The sequence below is a fragment of the Amblyraja radiata genome, chromosome 22 (assembly GCF_010909765.2).
Source record: "Amblyraja radiata isolate CabotCenter1 chromosome 22, sAmbRad1.1.pri, whole genome shotgun sequence".
Taxonomy (NCBI): Eukaryota; Metazoa; Chordata; class Chondrichthyes; order Rajiformes; family Rajidae; genus Amblyraja; species Amblyraja radiata.
The window spans coordinates 24,898,587-24,924,335 of NC_045977.1; the positions used below are offsets into that span (position 1 = coordinate 24,898,587).

A 25,749-nucleotide genomic window follows, 5' to 3' on the forward strand; every position below is an offset into this window, starting at 1 on the left:
ACCTGTGCCTGTTTTCCCCATCTCTAGTGGGAAGCCAGTATGGATACTTCTCAAATTTGCCATGTGTTCATGTTCTGATTATTGCACAATAAATCCATATGAACAAATAAATATTGTGCACTACACCAAACAAAGTCAAAGATCTTAAAGGGATCTGACTGCTAAGTCTCAATGTCATTGTAGATCCTTCTGTTTCGGTGGATTCTTAGCTGAGCTCCCAGATTCTTAGACTGTGGCCTGTTCTTCTGAATGTAATACATGCCTTATCAAGGGTGACAGGAAGCCATTCAAGATCAAATTGGGAATGTTATTGAATGAAGTGGCAGGGGCAGTCACTGACAAAAGCAAATATGGCTCAATTGTTTGGTCAAGTTTAGTGTGGTAAACCTTAAATTCCATTTGATAAACCCAGTATGATATTACTCTTGTAGGCATTGTTCACATATCTCTCAGTTTACACATACATTTACATTTCACCATGGTCAACCTTTAGATAACATGCTGAGATCACTTTTCCTTTTATTTTGCAAGATAAGTTGGCCAAGTATTGTGTTAGAGACAGAAATAGGAGTTGTCCTCCATCTCTCCAGTGGGTTTGTGTGCCTTGAGGCCTCAATTGGTGACAACATTTATTTCAATTGTTTTCCTTTTTCCCCCGAAACAGAGTATGCTTCGCCTATGTCTCCGTACACATTACCTGGGTGCTCCAATTACTGTTGTCTCTTCTCATCATTTGGTTATCTTTAATCTTTACCATTTCAAATTCTTAAGAAAATCAACCAGGCCAGTGTGGCCTTCCCATATGGAAGAAGGCTCTGAAGCGGATGGGAAGAAATTGGGTCATTGCACTTGATACCAAGTACCACCTCTGATCTTGGCACAACATAGTTTGTGTCATGTGGTCATAGGAAGCTGTAGGCAAGAGGCAAGGGCGCTAACTTTTCAGAGTACAAGGTCACATACTAATTCTGAAAAATAGTGGGGGATGGGAAGAAATAGGTGGGAGTCCAGGTGTGGCCCAGGCGAGGGAAAGGGGGGGGGGGGTGCAGTTAGAGGGATGTGTGGGAGAGAAAAGGGGGGGGCGGGACACCACTTCCCTTCTCTCTTCCCCCCCCCCCCTTCCCTTCCCTTAGCCCCACCTGGACTCCCACCAACTTCTCCCCTCCAGTTAAGGGTCTTGTCAATAATTGTATACTTTCTCCTTACATTCGACCTTCCAAGTTCAGCACCTCACACTTGATTAGATTGAACTCCATCTCCCATTTCTCCGCCTATATCTGTAATGTATCGCATTGTATCCTTTGTTCCTCACCCCTGATAACACCACCAATTTTGATGTTGTCTGCAGTAAGAGATGTTAAGGAGCATGAAGGTTTCTTACTCCAATCTCTCAGAAAATATTCAGCAGAGCAACAATGCCAGTCAAGAAAGGATAGACATTACATCAGTGGGAGGTAAGTTATTGAAGGGGTTTCTGAGAGACAGATCCTCGTACATTTGGAAGGGCAAGGAATGATTAGAAATTGGCAGCATGGCTTTGCACATGGGAAATCATATCTCATGAATGTAATTGTTTTTTTGAATAGGTAACGACTGATCAGTGAGAAGAAGATTGACAATAATCATCCCCCAATAAACCAAAATAAGGGCCAAACCAAGCAAAACTAGTGATACCATGAAAATGCAGGCAGCAAAAGGGCCAAATAAGCACAGCCAGAGTGAGCGGTAATATAAACACAGATAGAGCACGTCCAAACCTAAACACAACCAGAGCAAGGAACAGCACAAAGACAGCCAGAGAATGGCCAATCCCAAAAAGGGCTAGTGCAAGGACCAACACAAACTCAACCATAGTGATCAAATGCAGCCTGAGAAAACACTGCCATACAAAAGCCACCTCAAATATAATCAAGTAAGAGGAAAATCATAAGCACTGGAGGAACACAGAAAAGCCAAACACAGATACATAACACCAACCAAAACACAGCCTGAGGGATGTCAGGCTCAAACACAAACCATGTATTACCAAACCAAAGGAAAGCAGAGCAACAACCAATACAAACACAGCCAGACCATAGCCACACAGGCAAACACGCCTCACAGAGTCAAATTAAGTGGAGCCAGAGTGATGTCCAATCCAAACATAGTCTGATTCTGGGATATCCCAAATATAGCTGGTGTGACCTTCAAACAAAACACTGCTAAAAACGCCATGCCAAATGTACAACCACTGTCATAACAAGGAAAAGCCAACACTGTCAGACTTAGCGCAAACCTAGCATATTCAAGCTCAAACAGAACCAGATTTAACACAGAGAGTTTAATCAGCAAATTCAAAGGATAATTTTCATCCCAAATACCAACCAAGTTGAGTGCAAATTCAAACACAGCCAACCCGAATGCCAATAAAAACATAGTCAAAGTAATGGCCAACCAGAGTAAGCACCAATCGATCATAGCCAGAATGAGTTTCGACTCGTATACAATGATAGCAGAGCAAAACAAAACGCCACCAGAACAAAGCTCAATGTAAATACAGTCACAGAGAGTACAACCCAAGCACAGCTGAAGCAAGAGCCAGCCGACACAATGTAAGTGTTTGAAAGCCCAAACACGCAGATCAATAAAACCCAGACGACCAGGAAAACCAATGAAAAAACAGTTTACTATCAAGTAAGGAACAACAACATCCAAAGCAAGGACAAATGTGAACACAACTAAAATATTATATGAAACTATGATGTGTAATTCATTACAAAACCAAGGAGCTATACACTTTCCAATTATGTGACTAGTAGATGGGTTTGATTTAATTCAAGATCGACATTGGAGGTGAAATATCAGCGTGAACCGCAAGAACAAATGTGGAAGCAGAAAATGTCAATATGCTAAAGACCAAATAAACACCATACAATGGCATACCAACACTTCAACAACATGACATGTTGACAGGGCAAGAATGTTCAACATGTTGATAGGGAAAGAATCCACACAGCACACTTGAACCAATGCAATCACATCATAAGCACTCCAACAGAACTGTTGCACAAGGATATACAGTAACTTAGCACAGTATTGAATTTATGGCCCAAAAATGATTCAAAAGAGCACCAGTATTATTGTTATTAGTTTTTCACTGGTCCAGAGCTCTGTGCACTCTACACAGGTGCAAAGCACTGGTGCAGACCACCGTATACATATGATTTTGAACCTGTTCATTTACCTGCGAGCGGGTGCTGCCCTCACACTGCCTCCTAAAATGGAGCCTTGTTTTCTGATACTCTGGCCCGGTTCCTCTGGGTTTCGTGGCGATGAGCTGGCACGAGTAGACACAAGCAGACGCTCCTGATGATCTTCACTTCTGCTTCTGCGCAAACGGTTGGTGCTGTCGGCTCTGCTCTTGCTACTACTGACCTTGCTGATGAGGCTTTGTGATACAACATCGTCGAACCGCTGACGGTGCTTCTTTGGGATGAAAATCCTGGCAAACATGACAAAGACCAGAAATGGGAAAGCATCAAACTACAAATCTGCAGTATACGGCACAACTGATTGCCTCTGAAGAGGGATAAACAGATTGACAGGAAAGATGGAATTAATCACCACCACCAGTTGACACTGCTTCATCGGCTATTATTTACCATACCCACATGAATGCTGATTTCTGAAATCGTGGCAGTGCCAGTTAACACTCTTTCAGATGACAAAGCTGTTCATCTACCTTTTTTTTTTTTAACCAATTGCATAGTTTCCCATTCCAATGCTAAAAGCATCTGCCTTGCAAGCATTTTGATATTGAGCTGAGCACCTTGACAAATACATCGGCTATATTTAGAAGCTTTGCGGTTTCAAACCACAATATTCAAGAATGAAATGACTGACAGTTGAATGTCCAATATAAAGATCATGACGAGACTCTGTGCTTAAGAATCTAACTTTCATCCGTGTAAAACTCTATGAAATGTAGCTGCTATGTTATACACTTACATGATACAGAAACAAGTTCTTCAACCCACCATGTCCATGCCAGCCATCAAGAACACATCTATACTAACACTATTTACCAGCATTTGGTTCGTAGTTTTCTATATCTTTGCAATTCCAGTACTTCTTAAATGTTATGAGAGTCTATGTTTTTAATCTACGCAGGGTAATAAACAGTGCAGTGATGGCCTGGCCTACCAGAATACAAATTCTCAATTTCAAGATAATATGCATATGGAAAAACTAGGGCTAATTCACTGATGTGACCCTAATGATTGAGCCCAAGTACAAAAGGAGGCAGTGGATTCAACAGGTCATTTTGGCTGCATGTGCCTCTCGTTTGTTTAGATGCTCTTTAAGAACAATTATTTCAATCTATTGAAGTGTGCAAAAAATTCTCTATGGTTTTGTTCAGTTCTCTGAGAACATGGGATACAGTGGGAACTGAGGACGTTCTACATAGTTTTCTACAGAGTGGCATAATTTAAAGGATGCCTGGTCTGTAATAATAACATGCCTGTTGCAAATACAAGTTGAAAGACAAAGGAGCTAGTTATCGACTTCAGGAAGTGTGGTGGAGTACATCAGCAACAATGGAGCTTAAGTGGAAATGGTAAAGAACTTCAAGTTCCTTGGCGTAAATATTACCAACGATCTGTCGTTGACCAACTACATTGAAGCCACCGCTAAAAAGACACACTTCTGCTTCCTCAGGAAAATGAGGAAATTGAACATGTCTGCAATTACTCTTAAATGCTTTTGCAGATGCACCATAGAAAGCAACCTGTAAGGTTGCATCACAACTTGATTTGTGACAGTCCTGCCCAAGACTGCAAGAAATTGCAGAGAGTTATGGATGTAGCCCAATCCATCACACAGACCAGACTCCCCACAATCATAATCATAATTATAATCATACTTTATTTGCCTAGTATGTTTTGCAACATATGAAGAATTTATTTTGCCATACAGTCATACCAGTAAAAAGCAAGAACGCACAAAATACATTTTAGCATAAACATCCACCACAGTGACTCCTCCACATTCCTCACTGTGATGGAAGGCGAAAAAAAGTTCAATCCCCCCCTTCTTTGTCCTCCAGCGGTCGGGTGCCTCTAACTTTCCGTTGACATGACGATCTTACTCCCGTGGGGCTCAAAGTCAGTCCCGAGCAAGGCCTCCAGCTCCACGATGCCGGGCTGCAGAGTAACCAAAGATACGATCCGGAAAACAATCGCATCTCCGGCAAGGTAAGAGATTGAAAAAAAGTTTCCCCCAACATAATCAACCAACATAATCTAAGACTTTTCCCAACCCAGCCATTCCTTCTTCTCTCCACAGACAGGAGATTCAGATGCTTGAAAGCATGTACCACCAGACTCAGGAACAGTTTCTTCTCCTCTGTTATTGGGCTTCTGAATGGTGCTTCCATAATCTAGGGTATAATCTGATTCTCCTCATTGCGGCATTACACTTTTTAGGCCCCCATTGCCTCATCTTTACTATGGACATCCAGGTCCTTTACACCTCCATCAACGTCCATCCACTTCTAGGAACGTCTCAAAGCCCTCTGGTTTTTTCTTGAACAGAGACCCTATCAATTTCCCTCTGGTAACGATCTCCTCCACCTGGCAGAACCTTTCCTCGTCCATGTAGCCATGGACACTTGCATGGATCCCACCTATGCCTGCCTTTTTGTCAGTTACATTGAACAATCCTTGCTTGAATTGTACATTGGCCCCAGCCCCCAACTCTTTCTCCGATACATTAACAACAGTATTTGGGCTGCCTCCTGCACCCGTGCAGAACTTTTCGATTTCATTAACCACCACTAACTACCACCCTGCCCTCAAATTCACCTGGACTATCTCTGACATCTCTCTCCCCTTTCGTGATCTCTCAGTCTCTGGATAAGGCAAAGGTAATCTCTTCCCCATATCTGCAACATTGTTAACATTTCAGATCAAAGGTTCATCGTCAGAACAGGCAAAGAGTAAACGTGTCTCTATTAAGATACAGAGAGGGTGGAAGAGGGATGGAAAAGATAACTAAATATCTCTAATAGGGTACGGCCAGAGTTGATGTAGTGATGAGCTGTTGAAGAAGCTGTCTGATTAATAGTTTAATGATGGAAGTTAGAGGAAGAGAACTTGAGCACAGAGACATTAAAAATGAAATTGAGAACAAAGGAACATAAAGGCTGTGAAATTCAGAGCAGTGGGAAGTGCCCGACAAATCAGGCAATACCAGTGGGAAGAAAGTAAAAGAGACAATATTGTAGATGGATGATCTACAGAAGAACCGGCTGGTTCTGATACAAGCATAGAAAATGAGTTACCTGAAGATGAAGAATTCAATATCAAAATAGAAAGGCTACAAAATACCCGAATGGAAGGGGAAGTTATTTTCCTCATGTTCATTGGCATTATTGGTGCAGTTTATCCCTCTTCATTAGCACACCTTGACCTGCTGGACATTACTAAGAGCTCTGCATTTTGCAGTTTATTCATTCCTCTTTTAGTGTTTTCTCTCTCTAACTGTCATTACTTCATTGCTGTAATGTTTCTTTGTTCATGTTCTCTCTTCAACTCTTATTAATCTATCAACCAGATGATTTCATCCATAGCTCATCTCCACAATAATCCTGGTCTCACCCTGTCAGAGATATCCCTTTGTCCTATCTTTCCCTCTCTGCAACGTCAGGCTAATTTTCTCTCCCAGTTCTGAAAAAGGGTCTCCAATATAAAACCTGCTAATGTTCCCAGCATTTTTCTAGTGGCCCCCATCTCCCTGCCTTGCACATAGAATTCCAATTGCACAGTGCACACAAATGCTGCACTGCCCTTGTTATTATCCAGTCACTATACCATTGCTAGCTGTGGAACCTAATCACAAATGAGTTCCCAAGTTTCCTACATTTTCTGCATTGGTGTAAAGGTCATTCGGCCCATCGAGTCTACTCTGTCATTCAATTATGGCTGATTTACGTTCCCATCTTAACTCCTGACTGAGTATGAGTTGCTTATTATACAAATCAAAGAAAGAGAATAAACAGATGGTTCTCAATATGGGAGACTGTGACTGGTGAGGTACTAGTGAGTAAATCTAATGAATAAGCATCCACAGCCCTCCAGTTGACTGAATTCTCCATCCTAAAGAGATTGCTACTGTATATCACCTGTGCTGCCCTGGGGTGAACTTTATCTGGAGCATACTCAACTCACTTTTAAAGAGCCTATCACTTATTCTCAAATTGTACCATTGGTCCTCAGATCCTTAATTAAGGGAGACATCCAACCTGCAGAGTTTTGTGCAGCAGCACACCCTTGATCAGGAAACTCATCATTATATTCCGCAATCTCTCACTCTCTCAAAGTTTAACAATGTATTTACAGGGTGCACCAAATGGATGATCTTGTATTTTTTCACATTAATTCAGCTTTCTCATATCACCTTTAAGTCTTCATAATGCCAGCTTGCAAACGTGCTGTTTGTTCTCCTCAGCCAAATTTTATGTGTGATTTTATATGTGAGGCTAAGAATATCAACCCCCCCCCCCCTCCCCCCATGGGCTCCTTTTTTGGCCTCCGATGTTCTCTGTTGGCTCTGATCTCCAACTCCCAATCCCTGCCATGCTCTAGATTCCATAGTACACCTGATTCCATTATCCGTGCTCTGTTTGTGCTGTGGACACATTCTCGCTCACCCCATCTGCACACTGGCACATATTTCTGGCCTGCTCCAACCCTTGTCTCCTAGCCATGCTTAGGACTGATAGATGCCCCCACTGGTTCACAGTCTTGTGTTGAAGGACATTGGACTATATTGTACCAAAGATGGTGGATGATTGCAAAGCTCAAGCTGCACTCGGAATAAAGATGGCAGTTAACTGAAGTATATCACCTGTGCTGCCTTGGGGGGGAACTTTATCTGTAGCATACGTACTGAATTGTGATCTCTACCTGTACTCTACTGTTTGGCATGTCTGGTAGTCTGCAGACACAGTATCATTTGGTCCTCCAGATGAGTACTTGTTTTCCGATAATTACTCATTCACTAGGCTTGTGTCGCTCAGTCTTACACCAAGGAAGGCAAAATCTTACAAAGCAAAATGAGAAGCTTATATTCTTAATAACTATAATGGGAATCATTAGTTCAATATACTGAAACAAGACAATCCATGCCAAGGCATCAAAATAAATGCTTTGTTACCCACCAAGCATGGACATTTGCCTATATCATAGAAACATAAAAAATAGGTGTAGGAGTAGGCCATTCGGCCATTCGAGCCTGCACCGCCATTCAATATGATCATGGCTGATATATCAAATTCTAATGGCGTGGGGGGTGGAGGGGTTGTCAGGTCTTTCTTTGTGACCTGCTTTGAAGAGATTACCAACTTAAAATCACAGATAATCAGAGATCACAAAAATCTTCTGTACAAACTGAATCATTCTTTCAAACATCTCTTAACAAGTCTTGCTGTTAATCTTGTGTAATAATATTGAAATCCCCTGCTTATTAACATTATAACATGCCCTTAATTAGCAGTAGATCACTTCCGAAACTTCAATCAACCTGAATGAATAGAAGATATTAATGATACCTCTAGATTTAACCCAAATTAAGATACCTGTGGCCTCACACTGTGATAATTATCTGTATAATAAATGTGTCATTTAATTAATGTGTCATGGGTGGGGGATTTGACCGAGTAATTGCTTATGCAGCTTCAGTAAAAACCAATTATAAAAACAGATGTGGAAAGTTCATGAGAAAATTCACCGATTCCTTTTCATTGTAACACGTTAAAAAAAAAAGTAAGGACTATTGGCAATATATTAAGAAATTATTTTTATTTTTTATTTAGCGGGTAAGAATGCTCACCGTGTGATTCGTCGTTAAGAATTATGTAATATGCTGCATTGTAGCAACCTGGTCCACTCACGCTTCCACCTAGCTATACGGGGTGCACTGGGTCTCCAAGAGCAGGAGTCCGGCACAGTGTGGGTGGGACAGGGCCTTAGCTGGACCGACGGCAGTGTTAGTCAATAAAGCTCACCCCCTGGTACACCAGCTATAAAAGTTGTAACTGATGTTAAAAAAAACATTGTGAATATCTCTGAGATTCAGAAACATATAAAATATTCAACGGAAGTCTATCATTTTTTTAAATAAATTAAAAAAACTAATGGGCAACTAAATCACAAAATGCAGATAATTACAAATATTAAAGCAAAATAACTTCAAAATAAACTAACAACATCCCCAACGCCCTTTTTTCCTGTTCTTCCTCACAGAAATCAATGTGGTCTTGAATCCTGTGTGATCTGGCATGGCACGGGATCCAACAGAAGGATGCCCATATGACGCTGCGGAATCTGAACAACCCGTCAGCAAGTTCCGACCACAAGTCCGGCATTTACTTCGGTTTCAGCAGCTGGATGCCCACGGTTCCCATCGGAACCATTTATCAAAAGTCAGCGCGCTCTGCTCATTCTCTAAAATGTATGTACCTGCAAAGCGGTACGGTTCAATATGCGGCTAAAACAGTTGCCGTGTTGCAAAGCAGGGAACGAACTTCTCGTTATTCAGACTCTCTATGTTCAGCACGGTCATGGTCTTGTGGGGCTATGTGGAGTGCTTTTAGCAGGAAAAGGCTCATTCGCTGTAACTGCAGATGACTCCTGGTCGTCCAGCAAGACAGGGGTTAAACTGTACATTGCATGAGGTGCTACTGCTGCTAGTCCATCTGACATAGGGAGGATGATAAAACTATTATTACATTATTTTGTCAGAACAGTACTCGTGATAGGTTTAGACAAGGTGGACTATTGGGTGAGTATTCCAGTGTTGCGTTGTTTATCCAAAGCATATGGGCTAACCTGCACTAGAGAAGAGTACCTTAAAACCAAAGCCCGGTGATATCAAGGAAAACACCGTTCTCCTCATTCACTGGGATCAATATTAGTTGAAGGTTTCTGAACATCGCCCTGCAACGCCGCCTGCTCCAAACAAATAGCAACCCTTCCTCTTGCCTCAATCTCCCTTTCTTTCCGAAAGCGGCAGCAAAGCAAGTTGGGGTTTTTTTTTTTAAATTTACTTCCTCAGCTTCACTCCGAGGCACAAAAAGGAATTAATCAGAAATCACCTCCTTCTCCTCTTCACGTTTTACGAGCGGGACTCCGCAGCTCAATCCCTGAGTAGTTTACAGAATCCAGCCGAACTCGTGCTACTGCAAGAACTTAAGATTCATACCGAAAGTGCCGTGACAAATTTCTGTCTTTCCCCATTTCTCAAATGTCTTCAGTACGCAGCACACACCTTGTACAGCAGTCGGGCAAACATTTCATCCCAAAGAATAAGGCGCACACCCCGAGATGATGAAGAAGCTTCACGATGCAGTCGGCTGCTCACGGCACGTTTCACCGATGTAAAGCGCAGCACCACTGATCCCTCCTACTCCAGTCTTTCCTTCAGCACCAGAGCCGTAAACAGCTCCTGCAACACACTTGTTTCTTGATTCTCTCTCTCTCTCCCTCTCTGGCAGACCCAGTTTTCACAGGAACAGTAAGTAGCACGCTGGCTCACAAAGTGTTAGAGAACTCGCTGTGTTGGATGGTGGCGCAATTGATCTTGTGAATGCTGACAGCATTATCTGGAAGAGGGAGCTGTGAAAATCAGAAGGTCCCTCCTGAATAGCATACTCCTTTTTTAAAGAGAAACTATGTAAACCGACCTTTCGGCCCACCGACTCCATACCGAACTTTGTTCACCCGTTCACACTAGGTCTACGTTATCCTACTTTCTCATCCACTCCCTGCACACTAGGGACAATTTTACAGAGGCTAATCAACCTACCAAACCGCACGTCTTTGGGATGTGGTAGGAAACCGGAGCACCGGGGTCAAAATCAAAATCACAGGCCACAGGGAGAACGTGCAAACTCCAACAGGCAGTACCCGAGATCAGAATCGAACCAGGTTCTCTCGTGCTGTAAAAAGGTTCGCTGTCCCAGTAAAAATACATTTTTTTCTGACTGAAGCCTGAGAAGATTGTTTTGTTGTTGAAGATATTGTCAGTATGTTCATGGATGAGGCTGCACTGATTATATATTAAATTAATCTGAGGATATTTCAACTATGCAGAACCCATAAACATGCAGCCTCGAATTCTATCAATAGTGTGGAGCTATCAGCTAAAGGATATTGGAAGCGGAACCATCTGATAGCACAAGGGTCTGACCAAGCAGCTGTAGGTATCTTCTGGTGGTAGTGTGGATGTAGTGCTCAGCTCAACTGTTAGCAAAATGTTGCCTCCTGATGAAAGTACAAAATCACCAGCAGCTTTGAGCTTGACAAAGTGAAGATCAATTAATTGTTAAAGTCACTATGTTCAGACCAGTGCTTGCCTGCAAGATTATTCAATGGCAAATGATGTGAAAGAAGAAAAATTGAACACACACTCAAGGCTGCTCATTATGCATGGAGGTTTTTTTGAAGCTCCTTTCAGAGTTGGGATCATCAGTCACAAGCAGGCTGTGCAACCAACTTGATATTTTTCAAATGTGGGGCTGGGAAAGCACACAAAGAGTTTAAGGAAAGACAAAAAGACTGAGATCCAACACTGGCTGAGCATAATATTTCTTTTTTCTCACGTTGGAGAGAACTAATGAGGCAATGAGAGGTGACCAGAAAAAGAAGAGACATTAACAAACAGGAAGAAAAACAAGCAGCAAGGCATGAAAAAATGGACTGGCACAAATAACATGCCAAAACAAAAGAGGCCAAAAGGCCAATACAATGACAGAGGTGCAATAAGAAACAGTTAGTGATGACCTCAGGTAGCTAACAGAATAGACACAGACACACACAAGTAATTGAGAGACATGCATTGAAAAAGATAGAGGTGCATATGAGGCAAAATGATACTGAAAGAGAAACTAAAATTTAAAAAAACACTCAGGTCAGCAGCATCTGCTGAGAGAAAAAGAGAGTTAATGTTTCAGGTCGATAATCTTTTTTCTGACATATATGTATATTGACCTGATATACCGATATAATAAGGATAAAAGGATGGCCTGGAAAGAATAAGTCTCCTTAATAATCAGCAAGGTGGCCTTTTTGTGTAGAATCACGAGATGAAGGAGATATTAACTGAATATTTCTCATCTGTTTTTACTGAGGAGACGATCGTGTAAGCTAAGGAAGTAAGGCATAGGAGTTATGATGTCTTAAATTATATACCGATTACCAAAGAGGAGATACTGGTGGTTTTAAAGCACATTAAGGTGGATAAATCCCCAGGGTCTGACGAAGCACAGCCACAGACCTTGTGGGAAGCTAAGGAGGATATTGCAAAACCCCCCCAGCAGAGATATTTGCATCCCCATTAGTCTCAGGTGAAATTCTGGAAGACTGGAGGGTGGCAAATATTGTACCGTTATTTAAAAAGCACAGCAAGGGTAGGGCAAGGCAGTAAGGATCTACAGGCTGGCGACGGTAACCTCAGTGGTGGAAAAGTTGTTGGAGGGGATTCTTAGGGACAGGGTCTACCAATGTTTGGATAGGCACAGGCTGATAAGACATAGCATTTTTGAAGCAAATTGATGAGTGTAAGGCAGTAGACCTTGTCTATGTGGATTTTAACAAAATCTTTTACAATGTCCCGCATGGTAAGCTAGTCTAGAAGATTGAGTCCAAGGGGAGCTAGCCAATTGGATTCAAAATTGGCTTAGAGAAAGGAGTCAAAGGGTAATTGTGGATGATTGTTTTTCTCATTGTAGGCCTGCGACCAGTGGAATACTGCAGGGGCTGGTGTTGCGTCCACTGTTGTTTGTTATTTACCTTAACAATTTAGATGATAATATTTGTAACATTGTTAGTAAATTTGTAAATGACACCAAAATAGGTAGTATAGTAGACTATGAGGAAGGTTACCTTGTTTTTTTACGAGGATGTTGCCAGGACATAGATCATGAAATATAGAGAGGTACGGCAGGCTAGGACTTTATTCCTTGAAGCGCAGGAGGATGAGGGGTGATCTAATAGAGGTGTATAAGATCATGAGGGGAATAAATAGTGTAGATGCACAGAGTCTTTTACTCAGAGCAGGGGAATCATGAACCAGAGGTGAGAGGGAAAATTTAATAGGAATCTAAGTGGCGTGCTGTCAGTCATACAGAAGCAAGCTATCACTGAATGTGTGCGACTTAACAGGAGTTTACCTGAACAAATTAGTTCCATCTCAGTTAAAGTAAGGGTATCTTCAGGGCCCTTCATTCCCATCCTACCCAGGAGGAATCCCACACCATTCAGTACTTCCATCCCTGATCCCATTAGTCCACTTCCCACCAATCTGCCAGCTTGAACCAACCAATCCACCGCAACTATTGATCTCCCACTTCTGATCACATTCCCAATCACGCTGCACCCCCAACCACCAATCAGATGCCTACAACTGAAAACCAAATCAATTCCCATAATAGACACAAAATGCTGGAGCAACTCAACGGGTCAATTCCCATAATCCCTTGTAGCTAAGCTGACCCAAACATGTCTGCCCATCAATCAGCCCCAAACTCCTTCTAATCCCCAACACACACCGACCACTCAGGTTATCTGTCCCCCCACCCAGTCCCGACCCCAAACCCACCTCCAACCCAGATAAGTTCCCTTTGCATGCTCTGCAGTGGCAAAATGCACAAAGGAAGAATTATGTGCAAGGTCTTTTCAGTAGCGCACAACACCTTGTATGCTGCTATATTTCCCAGTGGCAGGTGCTTAAACAGTATGTTTTTTGATCAATTAATATTATTTCACTAACACAGCATTAAAGATGCTGTCCAATTTCAGGACCACAGTGTGTTAGCTTCAAAATAAGGAGACCAGTGCATAGTTTCAGAAAGCTGAGAGTTAGCACATTAATTTGTGATGGTGAAGGAATAGAAAATCTCACAATGCAGTCTGAATTTATGACACCCTATTTACCAAATGTTCCTGCTTTTTTCTTTCCTTCGTACAGTCTTTCTACTTTATTCTGTTGGTCAGCCATCAGAATGTGAGGTGGGTGGTTGACGCAGACTCTATCAGGGCGAGTGCAGAGTAGGATAAGAAAGGGGACAGTTGGGTTGATTGGGTATGGGTATTTAAAACACTGGTTTTGTCTCCCTCACCATCAGATGCGGCAGATGTCCTGGGAGGAGACAGTAAACTGAAAGGAATGAGTGGGTATTCAGATACCATTGAATTATTTGAATCCTTGTTGGGGTGCGGCTCTGTTGTGAATCTCTCGTACCTGGAGCAAATTATTTCTTCCATTGTACCCACCTGATGTCATCAATGAGCTGCTGGTGTTCCTCAGTGCTCAAAATCATGGGAAGTGCATAGGCCAAATAGTCAACCTTACGATCAGCTGCATACTGCTTCAAGAGGGTGAACAGCTTCTCTTTTACCTCAGGTTGCTCCCCAAGTGCAGTGTCAATCTGCATTGAAATCAAAAACATTGGTTTAACATGGTGTTAGAATTCAGGGCAATGGGGGAGCAGTGAGAAACACAAAAGAGGAAACTATAAGAGGGTCAAAAAGGAATATCGCTCCCACATTCTAAAATATCACTTGCGCCAGTCTGTTGTCTTCCTGGTCACAAGTAAAAAGGATGCCAGGTCAGCAAAAGGAAATGATTAGGAATACTTCTGCCACTACTCTGTCACCAAAAAAACTTGCTGGAATTATTCATTTACTTCCCGAGATGAACAAATTACATCAGATGCTGCTTGCAAGTTGACAGAACTGGGTTTTTTCAACTTGTTTTCAAAATTTACAAGGGTTTGTGCTGCATTTTACGTTAATCATTCTCTTCTTCCCAGGAACCATATCTAGTATGTACGGGAAAGGAAAACTTCAATTTATACATTCTCTCAGAATATTCAAAGCAGCCGTGTGGTTACTTTTGAAGTGTGATTATTGCTGCTATGGAAGTAATGCGACAGCCCATGTTGTGGAGGAAGTTATAGAAACAGTGGATAATAACCAAATAATTTGCTTTAGAAATGCTGTTTGAGAGAATAAATTAACCAGAAGTTTAGAAGGATGAGGGGGGTACTTATAGAAACATATAAAATTATAAAAGCACTGGACAAGCTAGATGCAGGAAAAATGTTCCCAATGTTGGGCGAGTCCAGAACCAGGGGCCACAGTCTTAGAATAAAGGGGAGGCCATTTAAGACTGAGGTGAGAAAAAACTTTTTCACCCAGAGAGTTGTGAATTTGTGGAATTCCCTGCCACAGAGGGCAGTGGAGGCCAAATCACTGGATGGATTTAAGAGAGAGTTAGATAGAGCTCCATGGGCTAGTGGAATCAAGGGATATGGGGAGAAGGCAGGCACAGGTTATTGACTGGGGACGATCAGCCATGATGACAATGAATGGCGGTGCTGGCTCAAAGGGCCAAATGGCCTCCTCCTGCACCTATTTTCTATGTTTCTATGCAACTAGTAGGATCTTCATTCTACACATTATCTTAGGGGCACCTCGTCAATGGCATAAAATTAACATAATAAGCAGATATGCAGTGGCATTCCCAACCAACTCCTGCCCTACTTGCTGGTAGAATGTCTAGATGGTATCACTGTAGATTTGGAGAGGAATTACAGTGCCATGTAACTTGGGGATGACTTGGATATATCAGAGTTTATTAGAATAGCATAGTTTGTTACACATGGATGTACACTGTATTACAGTTTATTACAGATAAATTACAACCCTTTATATAACAAACTGTAAAACGATAGTTGTTGTGGGGTCTATCTGAGAGTTTACTGAGAAAGGCTGATCTAGATGAAAGTTGCGCAGAAAGACAAAATAATCTTTACAATGATTACTTATTCTTTTCCAATATGTTATCGTATCTGGCATCAATTCACAAGGATGCCTGGTACCCAGTAGATATAACGTCATTAGGCCAACTGACTAGCTAATTACTTCAAAGTTATCTCATAGAAAGGAAGCTAGAAAGGGGAAAGAAATCATTGGCCTAGAAATTCTAGTGCATCCTAATGCATGATCATAACAGCATACGCCAATGATAATTTCATGAGCCTCTAGCTGCAACCTACAGTGGAACTATTTTTAGCAAACATTTTAAATACCTCACACAATATAGATTGGAGCAAAAAATAAACATCATAAATACCTCCAAAAATAAAGTTTGTTTTATAAGATCAGAGTGCATCTTAACTCACACATACCTCATATAACAAAGCATAATATTTTTAGAATATTTTGAGGTGAGAATGACTCATAAATACATTGTTCATGTTCAATTCATCGGTTTTTCCTTGTTTACAGCAGAGACATTTGAAAATCAGTTTTGGAAGAGACCTGATTAGTTGAGAGCATTTTAAGCATTTTTGTGCTAAGCTTCACAAGCAGGGAAATCCAAAAGTCTTTGCCATTTCACAATGCATTGGCAGCAAATAGCGACATTGTGTACGTTGCCTACTGTATATCAAAGAATATGTCAGCTCTTGGGGGGGAGATAGCATGTGACTGTTTTGAGACTGTGAATAAGGTCAGAGTATACCTCCGTTTTGCCTGTGGTTTTGTGCCTCAGAAATAGTACATTCAAATCCTTCTAACCATCAATAGTAACTAATTCCTCATTGTTTAAAAGTACTGTTTCTTTATTTTTATATCCAATTTTTTTCAATGCTTTCTCATATCTTCCTTATTGACCTCATCCACCTCACTTGTTCAGCCTGTCCATGAACCTTTGTAGATTTTGCATACTCCTCACAGTTCACTTTCCCTCTTTGCACATCAGAAAACGCACATATGTTATAATGTCTTTTCATCTAACCAGGCTGAGGGCACAGTACTGATCACAATGACACCCCACTGGTTTCACTATTTTTATTATTTGAGTTTTATCCTCCAACCATTCATCTACAGGTCCTTGCTAATATTTTACCTTCAATCATAAAAGGACTTATTTAACATAGCAACCCTTCAATTGGCAACCTGGCCAATTTACATTAGCTACTCAGCGTAGGACATAATGTGCTGGAGTAACTCTACAGTGTAAAAATACTAACTCAGCAGGTCAGGCAGTAGTTCTGGAGGACCTGAATAGGCAACATTTCAGTTTGGGTCCCTTCTTCAGACTAATGGTACTGTGGAATAGAAATCTGGAAAAGAGGTGGGGGTGGTACAAAGCCTAGCAAGTGAATGATGGAAGCATGTGAGGAGTTTTGATTGGAAAAATGAGAAAAAAGAAATAAAGGAGACAAAAGAGGAGACAAGGAGGCCAAAGGGTGTTGATAAGGTGAGAAGGGGTTTGAAACAGGAGTGAAATGTAAAGCCAGAGGGAAGGATATAGGTGGAAGGGGACATGGCAGGAGGTAATGGGAGTTGGGAATGTGAGAGAATGGGTGTGCTCCAGAGATAGGAAAGAGGGAGGGAGGAATGAAAAATAATGGGGTGGGGTGTGACCTAAAGTGGAGAACTCAATGTTCATATCTTAAGGTTGTAAGCTACGCAAGCAGAATAAGAGGTGCAGTTCCTCCAGTGTGCGTGTGGCCTCACTCTGGCAATAGAGGAAGCCCAGGACCAAAGGTTGGTATGGGAATGGGGGGGAGGCCAAAACAGTTAGCTACCTGGAGATCAGCAGGCCTAGGTATACTGAGCACAAGTGTTCGGCAAAATATTCACCTAGACTACACTTGGTCTCGCCGATGTAAAGGGGGCCTCTTTTCCACCTTTTCATCTCTAGCCTTTGTCCACTCATCTGCCAATCAAAGCCCTCTTCACCTGTATCCAACTATCACCAACTAGGATTTGTTTTGCCACCGCCTCTTTTCCAGCTTTCCCTTCCCCACTACAATCAGTCTGAAGAAGGGTCCTGACTTGAAACATTGCCTATCCATGTCCTCCATAGGACGTGACCTGCTGAGTTACTCCAGCACTTTGTGCTCTATGCAAGATTCCTGCAGTTCTTTATGTCCCACCTCAGCTACCCTGATAGTTACACTTCAAAAAGCACGTTAATCAAAATGTTATTTCATACAACGAGGTTAGGTGCTGAATCATATTATAATTTTCTGAGTGCTCTGTCATCGCATGCTTAACAGAGAAATGCAGCATTTTACCTAACACCCTATTCTAACCACCTCTTTAATAGCAGTTAAAAATTATTATCTTTTTATCTTCTGCAACTCTTCTGGAATTTTTATTTTTTTTAGATTATGATTAATTGAACCACCACACTATAGCCATTTCTCATAAGCCTAGCATACAGCAATCAGATCCAGGAAGTAACTTTCTCTTAATTTTTACAGCACTTTATCTCTTGTGATAATAAGTTCATCTCCACATTAGACTCTTGATTATTTTTGTTACATTCCTGTTTAGATCTATTGTATTTTCTACAGTGAAGAAAGTTACAATATGCCTCAGCCACTTCTTTATTATCACCTGTAAGCTCACCCAATCCTTTTAAAGCATTGCCTGCAGCACTGCATATCTAATTCACCAGGATGCGAATTCCACCCAGCAGTAATGTAACGTGTCCCTATAAAATAACTGCTGACAGGGTGTGGATTCTAAATGTTCCTAACTGTAATCCTCACTTAAAATAAGATTCTTGAGGAAATCTCCAATGCTATCCAATTCAATGGAGACCGGACCCCAAGGAAGAATGTTTCTACTGGTATAAACATTTTAACTGAAAATGTGCAGAATATATTGATAATTTAACAGTAAAGCTTTCTCTGATAAAGTCCATCAATATCATTCACTTTGATTGGATGAATCTCAGATCCTAACTCATATTTTACAAAGAATGGTTTGTTTTTGTGAACAGGGACTTGTTGCCTTTCTGCTTGGTAGGTAATATCCTACCTTTTTTCTGAAATCCAAGGCTTTATATTTTCTTTCCTGGTGCACTGCGTCAGCATTTTGGACATACTCTCGGATACTGCTGCTAACCCGCTTATGTCTCCTTCCAAAGCACAAGACTCCCAGCTTCAATGGTTTTCCATGATTAGCCTTTATCATGGCAGCAGCAGTGGCATAGTGTTTCACTGGGACTCCATTAACCTCCAGAACATAGTCACCAGTTTTGAGCCCAAGCTCAGACGCCGGGGCATCTGGAAGACAATTCTCAATCCGCAAAGGGCTGTCACCACTCAGGTTGAATCCAAATCTTCCATCGGCTGCCGGCAAGAGATCTAGCTGCTCAATACGAGACACCACCCCAATACTAGGAGGAACAGTTTTACAATGTTTAGCTAGATTTACTAAAGCATCACAGTTCATGGCTGACACATCTTGTCCCTCAATCTCCAGAATTTGATCTCCTGGTTGCAGACCAGCAACATGGGCACTGCTGCCCTCTTGAACAGAGATGATGTAACAGGGTCCGTTCCCAATAATCCGAAATCCAAACTCCTCTGGCCATCCTTCATTGTGACTTGGCATTGTGACAACTGGAATGAGAAATAAGGCAACTTTAGACACTGATGGAATCAAGGTCCTTTGAATCAACTTGAAACCCTGGACACAGGCAACTTCATAAGAAACTGCTTGAAAAAAACAAATATTATTCATAGGAAAGTATAGTACCTTCCAAATCCCTTTCAAAAAGCACCAGAGTACCTTGTGGGTAGAGAATAACTTCTAAGTGCCATCAATACCAATGAAAGATGCAGGCAGCCAATTTGTAAGGATCGATAAGTTAAGGCTCAATAATGTTTTAGTATTATCGAATCATGGAGAAACATTGACCTGGTCAAGGGTCGCAACTTGTCTGTTCTACAAAGTGCCATTCAAATGTTTTCATTAATTTAAGGGCACAAATTTAAGGGCACCTTGAGTCTGACAACAGACCCGAGTACTGTGTTGAAGAACTAGATTCCAGCTGCTGTTGTCCCATCCAATTTAGCAGATGATCAATGTAACTGAAGACAATGCTCCTCACAATCAACACCACCAAATATTTGTGTCATCTGCAAGCTTATTAATCATATCTCCTGCATTCATATCCAGATAGTAAATGTGCAGGAGAGTCACCACTGGTCACAAGCTTCCAATTGCAAAAGCTGCACTCCACCATCAACCGCTCTCGAATTGGATCCAACATGATAATTTTCCTTAGATACCTTGAGCCCTAACCTTTTGGACCAGCCTTCCATGTAGGATCTTGTCAAATATCTCACTGAAGCCCATAAGATAGGACTATACCTACCACATTGTACTTATCAATATAGTTTATAATCTCAAGCAGTCCAGCACGATCTCCATCAACAAAACTCTGCTGACTATCTTTTTCTAAGTATGGATAAATCCTGTCTCTCAGAAATGTTTTCAATAAGTTTGCTATGACTGATGGTGGAATTACTGGCCTGTAATTATCTGGCTTATGCTTGATATCCTTCTTGAATACAGATAATCTTTGTCGTTGTACAGTCATCTGGCACCTTACCTGTGTCAAGCAAAGATTTAAAAATCCTTATGGGCTTGTCCCACTTAGGCGATTTTTCAGGCGACTGCCGGCAACTGTCAAGTTGCAGGCAGTTGCCTGAAAAACCAGCAACTGGAACGGAGACTGTCAGAGTGTAACACACACACACACATATTTTCCTTCAGCAGCTCATTATGCAGGCGGGGGACAGGGCAAGCGGAGGTAGTGCTGTCCGAGTGAAATTCACACAGTGCAAAGCCAACGTGATACCGCGATGAACAGGAAGGTTGGCACTGTAATTAAGTCGGCGAAAGCACAGTGTACGGTAAGTCCTTTAAAAGAGGGAGGGGAAAGGGGGGGAGGGGGGAGAAGGGGGGATAAGGAGACAACTTTTTAGAAGCCAAAGATACACGGCTGTGAAGCCCGGCGAACATTTAACATTACCGATCGGTTATCCTTGGTTCTGAAAACTACTGCTTAAGTTTTTTTTTCCCCCAATGAGCCATTGAAATTCACCGGTCAGCACCAGCTACAACCTACGTGAACCTACGAGAACATTCGACCTCCTGGCAACCGACTAGGACCTCGTGGCGACCCACCTACGGCACGAGATGGCGGCTTCATTCTAGTCATTGCAAATTTTTCAACATGTTGAATAATTTGCAGCGAACATGTGGCGGCTGCATAGTCTCCTGCAGTCGCCTAAAAAGTCACTTAAGTGGGACAAACCCATCAGGGTCCCAGTGATCCCCTTTCCTCATAGCAGCCTATGGTCCAGGTCCTGGAGACTAATACACCTTTCTGCCATCTAAAACAGATCACAGTCAACAGCTAGTGGAACTGCTGCCTCACAGCACCTGAGACCAAAGTTCAGTCCTGATCTCAGGTGCTGTCTGTGTGGAGTATGCACAATCACCCTGTGATGCATAAGTTTGCTCTAGATGCGGATATGTGTTTCCTCACATACAGTAAAGGCATGTGGGTGATAGGTTAATTGGCTGCTGTAAGTTGTCCCTTATTTGTAGGTGAGTGGTAAAATATTGTAGAGAATGTGGGAAGAATACAAAATTGGATTAATGGAGGAATAGTGTTGATAGTCAGGATAACTCTGAAGGGTCAGTGCCCATGATGTATGTCTCCATGTCTCTGTATGTCTCGATGTCATTAAGACACTAAAACATGCTCCTTTACATGTTTTTGTATATATCCCCCACCCAGCAACTGCCGCACCACAGCCTCAGAATGCACCTTTGGAATGGAGTTGAGAAGAATTTCTTTAGCCACAGAGTGGTGAATCTGTGGAATTCATTGCCAAAGACGGCTGCAGAGGCCAAAAGATTGGGTATTTTTAAAGCAGAGATTGATAGTCTCTTGATTAGTAAGGGTGTCAAAGGTTACAGGAAGAAAGCATGAGGATGGGGTTGAGAGGGGAAAATAGATCAGTCATTATCGAATGGCCAAGTAGACTCGATGGGCCAAATAGCCTAATTATGCTCCTATCTCGTATGGTCTTATGGTCAAACAGTGGAAACCCTCAGCCTATTGCATCAACATTTGACTATGTGAAAAAGTGAACCTTACAATTCATTGAGTTATTGAGTCATAGTGCCACACAGCGTAGAAACAGGCCCTTCAGCCCAAAAACTCACCCACGCCAACCAATATGCCCATCTACACTAGTCCCACCTGCCAGCGTTTGGCCCAATGCCTAAACTATCCAAATGTTTTTTAAATATCATGGTAGTATCTGCCTGAACTACCTCCTCTGGCAGCTCGTTCCATATACCTACCACCCTTTGTATAAATTCCTATTAAATCTTTTCCCCTCACCTTAAAACCATCTCAACCTACAATGCAACTTAGGCACAAGGGAATATGCAAAACACCATTGGTTGTGTCCAATCCTTGACATGGTACTTCCCTTTGAGAATAGAGGCCATCCTTCCCATAAGGTTTGCACCACGCTTTATTATGTCCAATGGAAATGTGAACTATTGGAAAAGGTCAATTACTATCATCTTTTTGCTTATAGGAGGCCATTTTATATTCCCTTGGGTGTAATCAGTAATAGTGCCTTGCATTTGAATTGCACCTTGAAAATAGTCAAATTGACCTGGGATCGGTAACAGAAGAATAAACAAACACTATGATTTGGATGTGTGAACCTCTAAAAACACTTTGGTGACTGTCATTGTCGCCAAAAAAACAGTGACTGGACCCCCCTACGACAATATCTACGACATTGTCTACGACAAGCTACAACAACTTACCACCGAGTCGATGTCAAGCTACGTCAAGCTACCGACAACTGGCGACCCATTAGGACGTCTACCTATGACCACACCTACGACAACCTATGTCCATGCACGACAAGCTACGACCCTGTCGGCGACAACGTAAGACAATTCGGTCGCCAGTACTTGTCACCGGTTGACGTAGGTTGTTGTAGGTAGTCACCAATGGAATTCACCGGTCAGCACCGGCGACAACCTATGTCACCTGGTGTAAACCTACGTCATCCTGGCGACAACCTACGTCATCCTGGCGACAACCTACGACAGCACTTACGTCAGGAGAAGTCAAGCTACGCTCATTGGTGTCAACCCCACTGTCGCCGACTGTCGCCAAACATTTTTGAACATTTCAAAATCCAGCAGTGACCAGAAAAACGCTACGACTCTTTGGGCAACTGAGGAGACTACTGACGACCATACAGGCGACACCCCGGCGACCATGTGATGAAAGCCTAGTCGCCTGTGGTTGCCTAAAAAATAGCCTAAGTAGGACAGGCCCTTTACTTTATGAAAATTCAAAACAACGTACCCACATGACTGTGAAATAGGTGCACACATGGAATAATCATAACCATAGTTAGTATGTTTAATATATGTAGCAGTTATGGTTTTCAAAAGCCGTGAAGCTTCGTATTTAGTTCTTGCACACCATTATCGAAGTTTCCCAAAGGGAAAAGCTTTAAATAGAATATGTGCAGCAAATCCTGCAAGAAGGTTTATTTGACACTATTTTAAGAAATTCACCTCGTACCTAAAATTCTATATATAAGAAAAACAATTGTATAAGCCTCTTTGCAATTATAGCTGCATGTGTTAAGAGTTCATGATATTATGGAAGAATTAAAATGACAGAAGTCTGCAATACACTTCACACTTAATGAAAGAGAAGAGACAAGAGAGACACAAACCATCTTTTAGAATGATGCTCCAAATTTTATTATGGTAGGTATCAGCATTTATGTGGATGCAAATAGACCAGTCTACCTGCACACTGATTTGAGTTTAAAACGTAATACATTTTCATGCATCTCAATCTTAAAGATAAATATGACTGGAAATGTGAACTTTTGATTAAAATGTTCCACCTAATTATCCATTATGCCTTGAAGGTATTGCATGCATCATTGTTGCTTGGTCCTTGCAATTTCTATGAAATGCATTCAAATCCATTTACAAGTAGATGACAGTAAAATTAAAATAATGAATGAGAAGTATGGTAAACCTAAGTTATAAGCATTCCCAATAACTACATTGCCTTGTTGAGCAGAAAAAATAAACTTATTGCCTTTGTGCATATTAATTTGCATTGGTATTATTATCAAAACAGATCTGAGTTACATCCAACAATTGGTTTCCCTAGCAATGCTTCATGCATTTCACATGACTAAACTTAGATTCAGTTTTAACATTGATTGATCTTGCCTCCCACAATCTCTGAACCCAGCCTGATGAAGCAAAAGAATGACAGACAGAAGCTCAACATGTTGGCAAATAGCAATACCACAGCCTCCCCCCTTGAGGTGCAATGTATTTGAGAATTTCCAGTATTTTCTGAATGAAACACAGTCATATTTTATAGATTATATATCATATTTTCACCCCAAGCCTTATATTAACTGCTGCAGTCACAAAGTTTGCACCAATCAAGGATTTATTGCCACCAGGCATGGTTGCTATGGAAATGTAAATCATCAGATTAAGTCATTTGCAAAACAGTTCACACTGGTGAGACACTTACAGAAATCTTCTTGTGAAGACGGCAAATCACTCGGGCCTTGATTTAAGACATGTCTGGACCTTCGACTTCTGAACAGTCTCTTCATCCGGCTCACAATACTTTCCCTCTTAGCCATGGTTACATATGTTCAAATATGCTCATGTTGGTTAAAAAGTAAAGTAAAGGTGCTATCTTTAAATTCACCCTAATTGCTTTAAAAATGTTTTATAATATCATTTTTCAAAGCAGAGAATCTTCTTATCAGCCTATGATACTGATTCCACTGTCCTCTTCATGCGGTTGATTCTCTTTTGCATCAGACTCACACATTTCTCTTTTACTGAAACTCTGATGCGCAGGAGAATGTCCTGCCTCCTGCAGAATGAGAACACGTTTCCATTTCAATTCATTCCTGATGTAAGGGGAGCAGTTTAGTGCCCAGAAAACACAAAGACACACGTGAAGAGACGGAACAGCAATCATTGCTCTTAATTACAGCTTTAGCAGAAATAGCTGGGGACATTTAAATGATCAAATGGAATTGTAGAATGAATTATTACTGAAAAAAGAACATCATCATGCTGCAGAAATACTGGGATCGGTATAATGTGTCTGTGGTATCCCATAATTTATCCAAACTATCCTAAGTTTGACAGTGGCGCAGCGATAGAGTTGCTAACTTACAGCGCTGGACATCCCGGTTCAACCCTGAAAGGAAGCATCGTGATATAGATCAGTTATAAATATGGGTGGATAAAAGACGGAAGGAGTTTTATGCACGCAAATGTGAAGTGTTGCACTTTGGGTGGTCAAATACCAAAGACCTTTAACAGCATTCATGTACAGAGAGTCTTGGGGTACATAGATACATAGAAAATAGGTGCAGGAGGAGGCCATTCGGCCCTTCGATCCAGCACCGCCATTCATAGTGACCATGGCTGATCGTCCCCTATCAATAACCCGTGCCTGCCGTCTCCCCATATCCCTTGACTCCACTAGCCCCTAAAGCTCTATCTAACTCTCTCTTAAATCCATCCAGTGATTTGGCCTCCACTGCCCTCTGTGGCAGGGAATTCCATAAATTCACAACTCTTTGGGTGAAAAAGTTTTTTCTCACCTCAGTCTTAAATTACCTCCCCTTTATTCTAAGACTGTGGCCCCTGGTTCTGGACTAGCCCAACATCGAGCTTGTCCAGTCCTTTTATAATTTTATATGTTTCTATAAGAACCCCCTCATCCTTCTAAACTCCAGTGAATACATAGAAACATAGAAATTAGGTGCAGGAGTAGGCCATT

The 25,749-nt window shown here is 41.7% G+C and overlaps 1 protein-coding gene across 1 annotated transcript in view; it reads right to left on the bottom strand.

Moving 5' to 3' along the window:
- The window catches only part of LOC116985771 (Grid2 interacting protein), a 107,065-nt gene that overhangs the window by 50,902 nt on the left and 30,414 nt on the right, over nucleotides 1–25,749 (bottom strand). Inside the window, exons 2-4 of the mRNA XM_033040753.1 lie at nucleotides 18,882–19,468; nucleotides 14,313–14,467; nucleotides 3,224–3,481 (exon numbers count right to left, since the gene is read on the bottom strand). Coding sequence (XP_032896644.1) covers nucleotides 3,224–3,481; nucleotides 14,313–14,467; nucleotides 18,882–19,460 — 992 coding nt within the window. The 5' untranslated portion in view covers nucleotides 19,461–19,468. The remainder of the gene's footprint in view (nucleotides 1–3,223; nucleotides 3,482–14,312; nucleotides 14,468–18,881; nucleotides 19,469–25,749) is intronic.